Source organism: Mustela lutreola, chromosome 13, assembly GCF_030435805.1.
Source record: "Mustela lutreola isolate mMusLut2 chromosome 13, mMusLut2.pri, whole genome shotgun sequence".
NCBI lineage: Eukaryota > Metazoa > Chordata > Mammalia > Carnivora > Mustelidae > Mustela > Mustela lutreola.
The window spans coordinates 72,457,364-72,472,038 of NC_081302.1; the positions used below are offsets into that span (position 1 = coordinate 72,457,364).

Below are 14,675 nucleotides of genomic sequence, written 5' to 3' on the forward strand. Positions count from 1 at the left end.
ATCTGAAATCAATTCACATGGTTCTGCCAGTGAAGTGTGGTCTCTCTTTTTTAAAATCTGTTAGATAAAATGCGATATTTAATGCACGGACAAGGGTATTTAATTCTACCCTGAAAACGATCCTTATTAGAAAAGATTTATTTCCCCAGATTTGGAGTGATATCTCTTATCCCTGGTTATCTTCTAGAACTGACTCCATTTGGGGCACCTGGGTGGCTCAATCAGTTAGGCTCAGGTCAGGACCTCAGGGTAGTGAGAACAAGCCCCCTGTTGGGAGTCTACTTGAGATTCTCCTTCCTTCTCTCCCTCTGCCCCTCCCCTGGCTTGCACTCTAACTAAGTAAATAAATAAATGAAATCTTATATAAAATTGGCTATATTTAATAAAGAGAACTCTCATTAATATTCTTTCATTTTGTTAACTGTTTCCTTTGCTGTGCAAAAGCTTTTCATCTTAATGAAATCCCAATAGTTCATTTTTGCCCTTGCTTCCCTTGCCTTTTGCGTTGTTCCTAGGAAGATGTTGCTGCGGCTGAGGTCGAAGAGGTTGCTGCCTGTGTTCTCCTCAAGGATTTTGATGGATTCCTTTCCCACATTGAGGTCCTTCATCCATTTTGAGTCTATTTTCGTGTGTGGTATAAGGAAATGGTCCAATTTCATTTTTCTGCATATGGCTGTCCAATTTTCCCAGCACCATTTATTGAAGAGGCTGTCTTTTTTCCATTGGACATTCTTTCCTGCTTTATCGAAGATTAGTTGACTGTAGAGTTGAGGGTCTATTTCTGGGCTCTCTATTCTGTTCCATTGATCTATGTGTCTGTTTTTGTGCCAGTACCATGCTGTCTTGATGATGACAGCTTTGTAATAGAGCTTGAAATCCGGAATTGTGATGCCACCAACTTTGGCTTTCTTTTTCAATATCCCTTTGGCTATTCGAGATCTGGGCCCTATGACCCAGCAATTGCACTACTGGGTATTTACCCTAAAGATACAAACGTAGTGATCCAAAGGGGCACGTGCACCCGAATGTTTATAGCAGCAATGCCCACAATAGCCAAACTATGGAAAGAACCTAGATGTCCATCAACAGATGAATGGATCAAGAAGATGTGGTATATATACACAATGGAATACTTTGCAGCCATCAAAAGAAATGAAATCTTGCCATTTGCGACAACATGGATGGAACTAGAGCGTATCATGCTTAGCGAAATAAGTCAAGCAGAGAAAGACAACTATCATATGATCTCCCTGATATGAGGAAGTGGTGATGCAACATGGGGGCTTAAGTGGGTAGAAGAAGAATCAATGAAACAAGATGGAATTGGGAGGGAGACAAACCATAAGTGACTCTTAATCTCACAAAACAAACTGAGGGTTGCTGGGGGGAGGGGGTTTGGGAGAAGGGGGTGGGATTATGGACATTGGGGAGGGTACGTGCTTTGGTGAGTGCTGTGAAGTGTGTAAACCTGGTGATTCACAGACCTGTACCCCTGGGGATAAAAATATATGTTTATAAAAAATAAAAAATTATAAAAAAAATAAAAAAATAAAATAAAAACTAAAAAAAAAAATAAAAAATTAAAAAAATATATATTCTTTCATTTTCTCAATAGCATAGACTAATTCCCCTGCAGACATAAGGAATCGCTCTCAGAAGCACATGCACCAGTCTCAGACACATATCTCGTGTAATAAAAGACTTTTTGAACGGAGAAATACTAACTTTAAGGTTGGATAAGCAGTTGTTGAGGAAGACGTGCCACCTGTTCAGGAACAGCTGCTTCTGACTGACGCAGAGAAGGCAGGTCACCAGGGGGTACAAGGCCTGAGGAGAAAGAAGGTGAAGTCACAAGCTGATTTCTATTTCAACAAACCAGGTAACACACGTTCTCTGGAATCACTACCTCTCTCTGTGGGCCAGAATAAACAGGACGCTTTATAGGCTCAGAGGGGGCCATGCAGAAGTAGGCATTTCGCAAATGCCTTCTGACAACGATGGGGGTTGAATTATCTAGAATTTTAAAGTGTATAATAAGTTTCATGTATAGTAAGTGGAAATCTGATTTACTGATTTTGTCTTCACTTACGAATTTTAAAAACAAACTCATTGTCTTAGATCACTCTCAATCATCAGAGAGAAAGCAGGAAGGCACACTGATTTTAAAAATGTTATTGGGGTTTTTGCTCAGAAACATCTACTAGCTTGTCCTTGTCTGAGAGGTAGGTGTATATATTTTCTTTTGCATGCAATCTTCCTGTAATTAAAGAAGATTCCTAAAAGAAATGTTATTGCATTGGTAAACTCCACCAAGACAAATTTAACCACAGGAGGAATTTGCTTACGTGTGAATAAACAGAGGTGCTACTGTGCTTTTACTGCCTAACTGGGCTGGTTTCCCACAGCAACTGGAGAAGATAGACAAGCTAATGAGCGGCCACCAAAAAATATATATGCAACCCCCATCACCATTCTGCTGAACCAAACATACACCTGGATGGTGCCCAAAGAATTAAAGCTAGGGAAAATTTAAACAAAAATAGAACTGGCTCATCCATTAAGGTGAATTAGCAAAAAACAATTGCCACAAAGAGATTTAGTGCATTATGGACCATTAACTTCATTTTTTTATTCACTTGCTTTTAAACTGACTTTGAACTATGCTACCATTGAAGAAGACAGTGAGGACATCCGTCAGCACTGCCAGCAAAGCAACTCTGAACATTAGCTCAAATAATGGTGCCAATGCTCATACTTTGAAGACTGGCGTAAATCATGCCAGTTAACCAGTTACCTAATTAATCTGCTTCCTCCACACTATCACAATTGTGGCTCACAAGCCACATTTCCATTCATAAACCAGAGTTTTTTTTTTTTTTTTTTTTCTTTTTTTTCCACTGAGGGCAAAGGGTTCTGGTAATTGAGAAGACTTTTATGTGCTGCTGCTCTTCAACACAAAACCTTTCCCAACTACTGTTTTCTCAGCCTTCTGAGAATCTTTCCTACGGGCAACTGTCTATCTCCCAACTCCCTTTGCTGCCTGCTTCCATTTTGATTTTCATTATCAGGATAGGAACGAACCAGTAAAGACCTCTGGAGATTGAAAAAGGTAAACTGTTATTATAAACTTTGACTTTCAGATTTGAAAAAATACTCAAAATTAAACAAAAATCAAGTTAAGCCAGTCTTGAAAATAAACAACAGAATCTTAGGACAAGAAGGGTTGTCTGAGGTGACACTGTCTAATCCCCTCATATTATTGGGATCCGGTTATAGTCAATGTTAAGTACAAGCTCAAAATTTTGAAATGCTCCCTCTTTTGGGGGGAGCTGCAGGTAATCTCCCTTCTGGGAGACTTTTATGACTCTCAAATAACTCAAATTTCAGCCTCTGAAGTTTTGCATTCTCTCAAGAGTTACTAACCAACGAATGCTTCTTTCGAGAAGAAAGTTCCAGCGTGGTGTCATACAGGCTTTCGACAAAGTTTCTAAGGCAAGGAACATTTACTTCATTTTTAACAGCCTAAAATAGAGATGCATGTTAATATTATATTAATGAAATTGGTGATCCTCTAATCCAATTTGAAGTTCTTAAAAAAAAATAAAAACATTAACTCACCGCAGCAACTGGGACAAGAATTTCAACAAAAAGCCCTGCCAAGGCATGCTTGATATCTTTGTCTTTGACCTCGAGGAAATAATGTGCACATTCCTAGGAAGTAGAAAAAAAAAACAGAAAGGAGGGAGAATATATTAAAATGTGCATATAAAATGTCCTTAAACAAATTTAAGGAAACAGCTCTTAATTCAATCATACACACTAACATAGCATATTCCTTAATCCATTAAAGAAAAATCACTGGGTTCTAGCATTTATACTTCAGTTCAAAATAGTCTCAATGACATTTTGCAAAACTGCTTTTCTCAGACTCCTACTTCTCCTACTATGCTGAAAGGACAAAGCATCTACAATCAGGAACAATACTCATCCACTGACTTACTGGTTGATTCATTCAGACATACGCTGCTGACAAATTTTGTTGACCACCTACTGTGCGTGGGGCCCTAAGTCCTTGATTAACCCACAAACACAAATCCCCAGAGAAGGTAAGGCAGGCAGAAGATATTAAACTTATTTTGGGACCTGTGACAGCCCCAGGCACAGAGCTGTTTACTTCTTAGCTCTGACATTTTAGGTGTGTTTATTATTCAGATAGTTTCATAAGCAAGTCTGGAATGCTTCCCTCCCCCATCTCAGGCAAGAAACCCTTAGAATAGTTCCTCAAGCAAGGCGGTCTTTACGTGTGGACTACCATCTATGAAAGGGTATTTCTGGTGGCCCAGAGAATCATTTATTAGGAAAGCTGACCTGTTGAGAATTCCACCAGCCCCTTTCTCCTTTCTGGCCTTTTTGGTAATAATTCTTCATTAGGTATTGTTTTCATGGAAGGGTCTAAGGCTACACGTGTTTGTGACGATATGTAATATTTATATTAGCTATTATACTTGATTTCAGTCAAGGTTGGGACCACTGCCAATAAACGTTACTAAAATCCCTACTCTATTGATTCTATACTAAGACAACAGTCCAAGAAAGGCACTGCCAACATGGAGTCATTGAGATGGTTTCCCCAGTGCAGAACAGAGCTTCATGCTTCCTGGAATTACAGTTCTTTTCCTACATAATTTTATATATGCATGTAAATACTCTTTCAAGTCATTACTCAAGTACATAGATACATGAATTATTCATATGAGAGAGGGATCAACATAGTTAACAACTAAGTGCTTACCATGTACCAAGAATCCTCAGAACCACCTTCTAAGGTTAGTGCCATTATTATTGCTCTACACAAAGGTAAGTGAGGTGGTGAGGGGTTAAGGGTGACTTGCCCAAGGTCAATGCGCTGGTAAGTGCTGAAGTTTGAATTTAAACCCAAGAAGTTTGATACATGGCATATATTCTTCTTTTTGTTTTTAAATAGGTTCACTGAGATATAATTCACATGATATGTAATTCACCCACTTAAAGCATATAATTCAATGGCTTTTAGGATATTCACAATTGTACATTTTTTTAAAAAGATTATTTATTTATTTATTTATTTGACAGAGAGTGTGAGAGAGAAAGAGAGAGCACAAGCAGAGGAGTGGCCCAAAGAGGGAGAGGGAGAAGCAGACAACCTCCTGAGGAGGGAGCCTGAAGTGGGGCTTGATCCCAGGACCCTGGGATCATGACTTGAGCTGAAGGCAGATGCTTAACCAACTGAGCCACCCAGGGCCCCCACAATGTACCTTTATCACCATAATTAAATTTAGAACTTTTTCATTACCCTTCAGAGAAACTCTCTGGTCTTTAGCAGTCATTTCCAACCTCTCTAATCACATTCCCCTCCTCTAAGCCCTACACAATCACCAATCTTTTTTCTGTCTCTATGGATTTGCCTATCCAAATGGAATCATGTAATATGCAGCCTTTTGTCTGAATTCTTCTATTTAGCATAATATTTTCAAGGTACATACATGTACTTTGTAGCATATATCAGTACTTCATTCCTTTTCATGGCCAAATAATATTTCCTTAGATGAATATACCACATTTTGTTTATCTAGTCATCAGTTGATGACCATTTGGGCTATATTCACTTTTTTGTTATTATGAATAATGCTGCTATGAACATTTGCATTCAAGTTTCTGTGTGAATGTATACTGTCATTTCTTTTGCATATATCCCTAAAACCATTGAGGGACCGCCAAACTGTTTTCCAAAGTTGTTAGGCCATTTTATATTCCCGCCGGCAGTGTATGTGTGTTCCAATTTCCCTACGTTGTACCCACACTTCCTGTTATCTGTCTTTTTGGTTATAGCCATTTCAGTCGGTATGAAGCAGTACAGTCTATATGCCTCATCCCTATATCTAAGCTTGACACTGATAAAGACCCTCACTAAACCTAGTTTCAGCAGTACCAAAGAAAGTTTCATAAATTCTAATAGAGCCTCATGTTCTGCAAAATCCACATTAGCAACAACTCTTCTGTTAGTATGTAATGAGAAACACTGAATAATTGACACCTAAACCATATGTACAGTTTGGTTGATTTTTTAAAAACTGATTCTCTTTTATAGTTGGAATACAAAGTTTTCCACATTATTTAAAGTTCGGATGTCTATGAATGTTAACACAGCCACCTCAATGCTATCAATTATAAAAAGCAAAAAATCAGCTGTATTTTATGCATAGATCAAAATGTAGCTGATGGGTCAAAAAGAGAAAAAAAGTCCACCAAGAAGACATTCCACTATACACCCTACTTCAAAGGTGATATGAAAGTTTAAAAGTGAAATTATCTGCCTGCAACTCTAGTATTTGGTTACAAAGCACGTTGTGCACTACTGAGGAAAACGTAGGACTTCTTTACATTGTCAAGTGAATGGGCTTTCATGTTCCAAGTCAGTCGTTCTGATGAAGGGAGTTGTTCAGCCCCCTGGTTCTCCTGTCCAAGAAGTTACCTACCTGCATAAACTGAAGAGAAGCCTCAAAGTCCTCCACGGGATACATCTTAATTCGAAAGAATTTCATCCCCATTATCAAGCTGATAATGCTCTGAACAATATATGGGCTCTGCTCTTTGTGTCGTAATTCCTTGAGTTCTGCCATAAATTTCTTCTTCACAGCAGGGAATCTAAAAAGAGAACAAGAGTGGTTTATCAAATAATGGGTACGAAAGTGACCATAATGGAGGCCTCCAGTGTCTAGGAGTGACAGGGCACAGTGACAGGAGTCCTTTGAATTAGTTGAAGAACATGGCTGTCATTTTGTAAAGATCACTATGTGGGATTGGGCAAAGAGTACAAACCTCTCCTTCTCTTAGTCTATGAGATGCTCAATGTTTCCTTCAGTCAGGGAGAAGATCCAGGTTTATTCAGACCCTCTCAAAATGGCCTCGCTCTTAAATTGAGCACAACAAAAAGCTCCATTTCCTCGGGCTGGGCAATTTCTAGCATACCTGCCAACCCCAGGGACCTGAAGTATGTCTAATTGTGAGCATCTGAGCAATAGCACAGGCCTGCTCTTTGTGACAATGACAGAAAATCATGCCAAGAAATAGTCCTAATCCATTTCCAGAGTTTTCTATTGTTGTTTCTTTCATACTTTTTGGTTAATGATCATTGTAAAAAATATTTTTAGGTTGAGGAGAATCTAATAATGAAACAATTCAAATTGAATCTAAAAGATTGAATAACAAATAGCATGGAGGACATGGGGAGTTAGAGAGGAGAAAGGAGTTGGGGGAAATTGGAAGGGGAGGTGAACCATGAGAGACTGTGGACTCTGAAAAACAATCTGAGGGGTTTGAAGTGGCGGGGGGTGGGAGGTTGGGGTACCAGGTGGTGGGTATTAGAGAGGGCACGGATTTCATGGAGCACTGGGTGTGGTGCAAAAAGAATGAATACTGTTATGCTGAAAATAAATAAAAAATAAATTAAAAAAAAAAAGATTGAATAAGAATTTTCTCCACGCCTGGGATGTTACAACTAAAGAAACAAAGCCTGCAAGGAGCTTGAGGTGTCTGTATAAATAGTAAAATAGTAACAATTAATAATATTAATTACAACATTTTCATATAAGATTATAAAAAAGAATAGACCCTAAGAGTTTGGAAAATAGTAGCAGATCTGCAAAGTACCCAAGGTAGAGGAACATATACATAAAAGCTATCCTAACTATTTCTGAAATGTCTAGTTAAAAGAAAAAGGAAAGCACTCTAAAACTCATTGTGTGTTGCTTCCTGAGACAGTCAGCCTGGGATTCCACATATGTGAAAAGGTCAATTAGGAGCAAGGCATGATTAAAGAGGGTTATTATGATTATAAAAGTTAAAGGCCAACTAACAGAATCCTGGAAGGTTGAGAAAACTCTTGACAGCTCAAGGTAGAAACTCGAGGTCAAATAAAATAGGCAGTAAACATGAAGGTACTGTTTCACCAGAAGGCAGTACAGACGGCCATGATGGGCAAGTTGGTGTTAGAGACTTGGCAACAGCTGGCCATTTTCTTGCTCCTGGCTCGGGTGCAGAAAGTTATGTGGGGCTCGTTTGGTAATAATTTGTTAGAACTGCATTTTTCTTAAGCCAATTTACAGACTTTTCTTCATGTTTGCTACACATATTTCCCAATAAAAGAGGTTTTTAAGCAGAAAACAGCAAATCCAAATGCCAATGTCCTCTTTCTTTCCTCCTCCTTGTAGAGTAGAAATAATCTGATACTGAAGACGGTGACCATGACAGCTATAGGGAGACATCCAGCACATACAATATGCCAACCAAAGTTCAGACAACCCTACAGTTCATCTTCATGATCATTCAATCCTCACAACTTGAGCAGAGTAGTATTATTAAACCCTTTTGACAGAACAGGAACTTGAGGCTGAGACTTCTTCATGTGCTCAAGTCGCATAGCTGGTAAGTGACAGCCAGAATTTCAAGCCAAGTGTCTGGCTCTAGAGTCCCTACACTTAATCTCTGAGCTGTCATGTCTGGACCAGTGGTTCTCCAAGCATGGCCCCCAGATCATCATCAGCAGCAGCAGCAGGACTGCCTGGGAACTTAGGAGAAACACTCATTATTGGCCCACCCCACACCCACTGAGTAAGAAACACTGGGGCTGATTTCCAGGACTCTTGTTTAACAAGCCCTAGAGGTGATTTTGCTGTCTAAAGTTTATGAAACACTGGTCTGGACATGGAATCATGATAAGGTATATTTGTAAGACGATTTATATTTTATGCACATTATATTGTTTTATATTTTTGCCTTCACAACAATCTACTGTGTCAGGCAGTGAACACATTTCCATTTTACAAATAAGGAAACAGACATGGAAGATCAACATGACAAAGACGACTCAAAAGCAAGTCTTCTGACACAAATTCCAGGGATTTCTACCATACTCCAGCTGCCTTACCTTGTCATGAACTATGAAATACAGTCACTGTTTTAAGAACAATGTATACAGTTTGATTGGGAAGATAAAGCGATGTGAATAATAATAACAATAATAATTTTAAAATATTAATAAGAGTAATAACCATTAAATATTATTTATTTACAGTTTATTCATTAAACCAATTATGACTAGTATTTATTTAAATTATTAAATATTATTTACAATAATAATTGTTGTTGTTATTATTTTTTGTGAGGTGTGTTTGCCACTGCCTGACCCTTTGCTGGAATCTCACTGATCTTTCCGGGAGGTGGAATGGTCAGGCCAAATCACTTTCTCATATTTCACATTGCCTTTATGAGACTAACACACTTAAAGAGGCTCCAGGGCATAGGAGAATGAAAGGGCTCTTTCCAGCTGGAAAATTAGTAGAGATTTCTGGGGCTTTGAGCTGGGGTAAAGGCTGAGTCTTTAGGCAATGATAATAAAGGGTGGGAGGCAGAAATGGCGTGCAAAACAATGGAAGGAACATTTTTAATCAAGATTATATAAATCTATTAATTCTCAACTGGATTTTTAAAAATTGTATTTTTATTCAAGTTATTCCCAAACACTAAAAAACTTACCAAGGATTTTAATTTTGAAATGTGAAAGCTTGAAAGGAAAAAGTAATCTTATAGGTTAGAATTATACTGTCTTAAAGACCATATGATACTTAGGAAAGTTTGTTTTCTATCCCTAATCCAGGACTAAAACCAGGAGCAGTAGGAGGGGGCAGGTTACTTGTATAACTTACTAGGTCAACAGTCTCAGGAGTGGGTGGCTGACAGTCTGTTTATTTTTCAATGAAGAATAAATATGGCTGTCTTTTACTTTTAAAAGTCCCAGATGACATAAACATACTATTTTAGCATTAAAAGTATCCCAAAATCTATTTGCACTTAAAATCTATTTTTCTGTAAAGTAATTTTAGGGAAAAATTAATTCGTTTTTAATGACTGTGCCTTTAGTAAATACAGTAACTCAATGATTACTCGGTCTTTGAAATACTAGAACATCCATATGGAAAAAAAAAAACTGCTTTAAAATGATTCATACATACTATAGAAGTGAGAGTTTAAGAATAAATACATTATGATTATACTGTATAAAGAGAAAGTAATTTTGAAATCTATGAATCTTAGAGGCCATTATCACTATTTAAATAAATATATCAGATTTTAACCAAAAAAACTTAACCTAAAAAAGTCAAACTTTAACTCAACTGACTTTCAGAAAGTCAACGCTTTGGGTGATAATCACTAAATAGCAAAAATTTTTTCCCTCTATGACAGGAATTAAGTGCATTATCATTAGTAAGTAAAAAATAGTGATTTCGCTAAAACTTAAAGACTAAAATTAAGCATTAATAACTAAAGTCATAAAGAAGAAAATATTTCATATGCATTACCACTGGGAGCTAGATCTAAAGTCTAAAATTAGAATTGCTATATTACTCAAGTTTATTAAAAAAAAAAAGATAACCACCCTGTACTAGATAAGCATACATCATTTTTCCTCCACTGAGAACAAAGTAAGCAGTACTTTTCTATGGTAATGACAAAGTAATGTTTCTGGCATATTCACAAAAAGGAAACAATGTGATAATTTGGATTATGACACAGGATTGTACTATTAATAAAGGTTACCTATACATTGACTGGTTGAGAATATATCACTGTGATTACTATACACTACTGAAGTTACCATAAAAAGACACTGACCAAGGGATTCTCTTATGACTGGCAAGTACGGGAGCATTGTCCAAATTGAGACATTTCACATACCCAGCTATTGCTGGGTAAGAATTAGGACAAATATTGACATCATGGAAATTAAAACAAGCCATGGTTGGCGGCAAAAGAACACTGGCTTGGTGGATCATATAAATCTGACCTAATATAGAAATTCCTATAACCTTAGAATGTGGCTTAGTTATAACATTGTTTCTCAGTTCATTCACAATCAACATCACTACTGCTAAGGAAGCTAATCTACAGTAACCAATGTTGTCACGCATAGTTCACAACAACTAAGAAAAACACAAAAAGCCATTTTTAGCAAATTAAATTTTCCAAATGATAGTATAAGAGACTTGGGCTGGGATAATTGCAGAAGGAATTACACAGGAATATGCTGAGATTTTGAGGGTTTAACACAAATGAGCCAAAAACATATCAATAACTTATTTTTACAATCTTTTCTAGAAATGGGTTTGATACATGTGAATCAACTTGCTAGGTAATTGAAGCTTCTCCCTTCAAAATGCCAAAATTTTATATTCAGTTGTAACAGGAAAGGATGTATTGGGTTTTTTTTTCCTTGATGGCTCATGAACCACAATTATGACAATGGGCTGCAAAAAAAGTCAACATAATCTCATGCAAAATGGCCCAGATAACTCTGTAGTTTAGTTCTTATGTAGGCTTTGGCTACTTTTTCTTTCTCTCTGTTGCTGCTAGTCTTTGACCTTGATATTTCTCACTGGCATCAGTGTCCCTACCTCTCTCCCACCTAACACTGATGTTTTACATGTTAGAAAAAATATATAGTTGAGATGACTAGATAAACCAGATTAAATAAGTCACACTGAAGAATTTGGGGGGTATGTTTCCTGAGTTCTTGAACCTTTTCGCTAGGTAAGGTTGCTAAGTAAATAAGTAAAATTTTATAATTTTGTTTTTGGATAAACTGGGTATTTCCATGCTATTAAGTTAGGAAATTCCATCTCTTGTTGATAAACATCTCTTTCTGAGGATTGCATTTCACAAGGATCAGGGTATCACTGTTGTTCTAAGCTCACCTCCTGGCCTGGATTCATATTTTGTCTCTGGCTCATTTTGCCTAATCTCGGCATTCAGGATTTTGCTTGATTTGCCTCAGGGTTAAGTAAGATGAAGATGGGTGAATAAGGTGTGACATCATTTTTGGAGAAGTATTTTATTGCTAATAGTCTAACATCACTTTGTTCTAGCCTGCTAAAGTAGCGTTATGGGGCCAGATAAATTTAGCAATGAGAATTTTCCCCCGACTTGTTTCCATGACAGAGTCTGGGACATTTTTAGCTCAGCTGAATTAAGTAAGGTCTATAGTAGAGGGACATTCTAGAATGGAATTTTCCCATTCACAGATGATATATATCGTAACTACTCACTCATGGAATATATAAAACAAAACTTCTAAAACTCATAAATGTCTTTGGAATATTAGGGCAGAGAGAAAAAGTAATTGGGTTAGTCTACTTCCTTCTTTGATGCAGTAGTCTGAAACTCATGGACTCCAGGTAGGTCCTGACCCAACTGCCAGATAAAACAGATGCTAGAGAAAACGACTGAAAACAGACTTGGTACTTGCCTTGAGGGAGTTTTAGTCAGTTTCAGAGACATGGCGCCATCGCAAAAAGAAGCCTAGCTCTCTGCGAGCTCACACACAGTCCTTTCCTGAGAGTGGGGCTGGACTGAGGTAGAAGAGGCACTCAAGTTCTTATGGTAAAGGACTGACGTTCACTTACTTAGCTTGTGCCAACACGCCGATGACTTCCGCATACAGGTCGGCCACAATGTGCATATTGCCAGTGTTAGGACCAAGGTACCTAAATAAGATATGATGAGACAAGTGAAGGGTTCCCCCGTCATCTAAAAAGAGCACACTTGTTTTAGATTTAAGTACCCAACTTCTTCAAAATTCTAAGGAGAGAAATTACTTTACCCTTCTTTGTACTTAAAGTGCTTGAAAGCCAAGTTAATAACATCATGTATTAGACTGTCTATTACAGGATGAAGTGGAATCTGAAAAGAAAAAAGAAAAAGATAGCTCTAAACTTGGAAGGGAATATTAAAGATCAAATCAGTAACAGTACTTCTGGAAACTATATGGCCTCTAGCAGTCAATAAACATAATTCACATGACCCAGTATCTGAAATTCACCAACAATTTAAAACAGATTTTAAAAACGTAAGTAGTTTTTAGATAAATCTTATCTAAAAGGAACATTAAATTCCTGACCTACCTGTTTCAAAACTTCTATTAATACTAAAGAAAAAATAAAATCAATGGCGAGGTCCCGTCTTTCCATTAAATAATCTCGTTGTTGTTCATCACTGTAAAATTTAAAATATTCACATTCAGTGTCATTGAAGATACTCAGGAAGTGATACAATTCACCAGACATCAAGGCGCATTCCCAATGGACTGCAAACCAATTCTTCTATTACGAAATTACAGTGGTAAATATAGGCTAACGCTTCTTGTTATCAGTGAGGGGTAGGGAACTCACATTGGACCAGAATTTTTACTTCAAATTTCAACTTTTCAACCATGTCAGCTTGAGTAGCTACTTGTGGATCTCAATGGATTCAATGGACCTTTCTTTCTTCATTTATTTTTATAAAGATTTTATTTGAGAGAGAGAAGGTGAGAGAGAGAGCACAGGCAAGGGGAGGGGCAGAGGGAGAGCGGGCTCCCCACTGATCAGGCAGCCTGAAGAAGGATTCTATCCCAGGACTCTGGGATCATGATCTGACCTGAGGGCAGACACTTAACTGACTGAGCCACCCCGGTGTCATTCCATGGACTTCTCTAAGGTAACTTTCTGGAATTTTATCATCTGTAGAATGGAGAGAGACCTAGGGCAGGGCTGCCATAACAGAGGTGGAGATTGAGAAACTCCTGTGAAAGAAGCTACACAATGCAGGAAACTGTAAGGACAAAATGTGATTATCAGCTACAGCAGGACTATAGAGGGTGGAGAAAGGTTAGAAATCACTGTTCTTTTTTGGTTTCCATGCCTCTTTCCTCTTGAACTTCTGTCACTTGAGATTTATGAATGAAGAAGTGAGGGGGCAGTGGGAGAGAGAATGGTCATAAAACAGGTGGAAGAAGAGGTAGGGAGAGGCAAAGTGGAGTCATTTGAACTCACTCAAAGGTTAGGGAGCAGAATTAGCGTTGGCAGAAGGACAGAAATGTCTGTCCACCCCCAGCCCAACCCCCAGTTTCTGCTTCTCTAACGTATTCATTGAGGGCTAATTTGGAATTGAACCAAGAAAGACAAATGAGATGATTGCCGAGACCCTAGCACAGAACTGTGGCTAAGAGCCCTGGCTTTGGTGTGGAACAGTCCTGGATTAAAATGATGCCTCTTCTATCTACCAGTAATCTCTGCATTTACAAAATGGGAATAATAATAATAATTACAGAAAGGTCTGCTTGAGTACTAAACAAGATAAAGCATTTACTGTATTTAACATAGTCTCTTGAACACGGAACTGCTCAATGCTTGCATAGTAAGGAAAAGCCATGAGAAAGGATGACCAGATTTGGGCTTGTCAGGCAGGTATGTTTAAAATAAATCAAGAACATTTTAAATATCGAATGTTTTACCCTTCAGTCAATGGGAATGAGAAGAAAGGTAGGTGATGTTTGAACTTCTGGAGAAGCTCTGAAACTTTGAGCAAGTCAAATGAAGGCTGGTGGATGACAGAATAGGTTAACAAGGGAGGCTGTAACTGTAACTCTCAAGGAGAAATGTATGGACAGGGTAGGAACTCATTCATTCAGGATCACTGTGACTCGTCCTGCCAAGAAAAAGAGCACTGGCCCAAATCATCTATCTGAAGTCTTTCAAGACCCATTAGAACCGTTAAGAGCTTCTGCCAGCTGGAGGAGCAGAAAACACATGGAATTGTATTAA

The 14,675-nt window shown here is 37.9% G+C and overlaps 1 protein-coding gene across 7 annotated transcripts in view; it reads right to left on the minus strand.

Annotated features, from left to right (window-relative positions):
- Positions 1 to 14,675, minus strand: part of FRY (FRY microtubule binding protein) — a 437,325-nt gene that overhangs the window by 157,912 nt on the left and 264,738 nt on the right. For all 7 annotated transcript variants that reach the window (XM_059144289.1, XM_059144291.1, XM_059144290.1 and 4 more), the window contains 7 exons: positions 12,996 to 13,086; positions 12,695 to 12,774; positions 12,498 to 12,578; positions 6,516 to 6,684; positions 3,619 to 3,711; positions 3,424 to 3,522; positions 1,726 to 1,827 (listed from right to left, as the gene is read on the minus strand). In XM_059144289.1, coding sequence (XP_059000272.1) covers positions 1,726 to 1,827; positions 3,424 to 3,522; positions 3,619 to 3,711; positions 6,516 to 6,684; positions 12,498 to 12,578; positions 12,695 to 12,774; positions 12,996 to 13,086 — 715 coding nt within the window. The remainder of the gene's footprint in view (positions 1 to 1,725; positions 1,828 to 3,423; positions 3,523 to 3,618; positions 3,712 to 6,515; positions 6,685 to 12,497; positions 12,579 to 12,694; positions 12,775 to 12,995; positions 13,087 to 14,675) is intronic.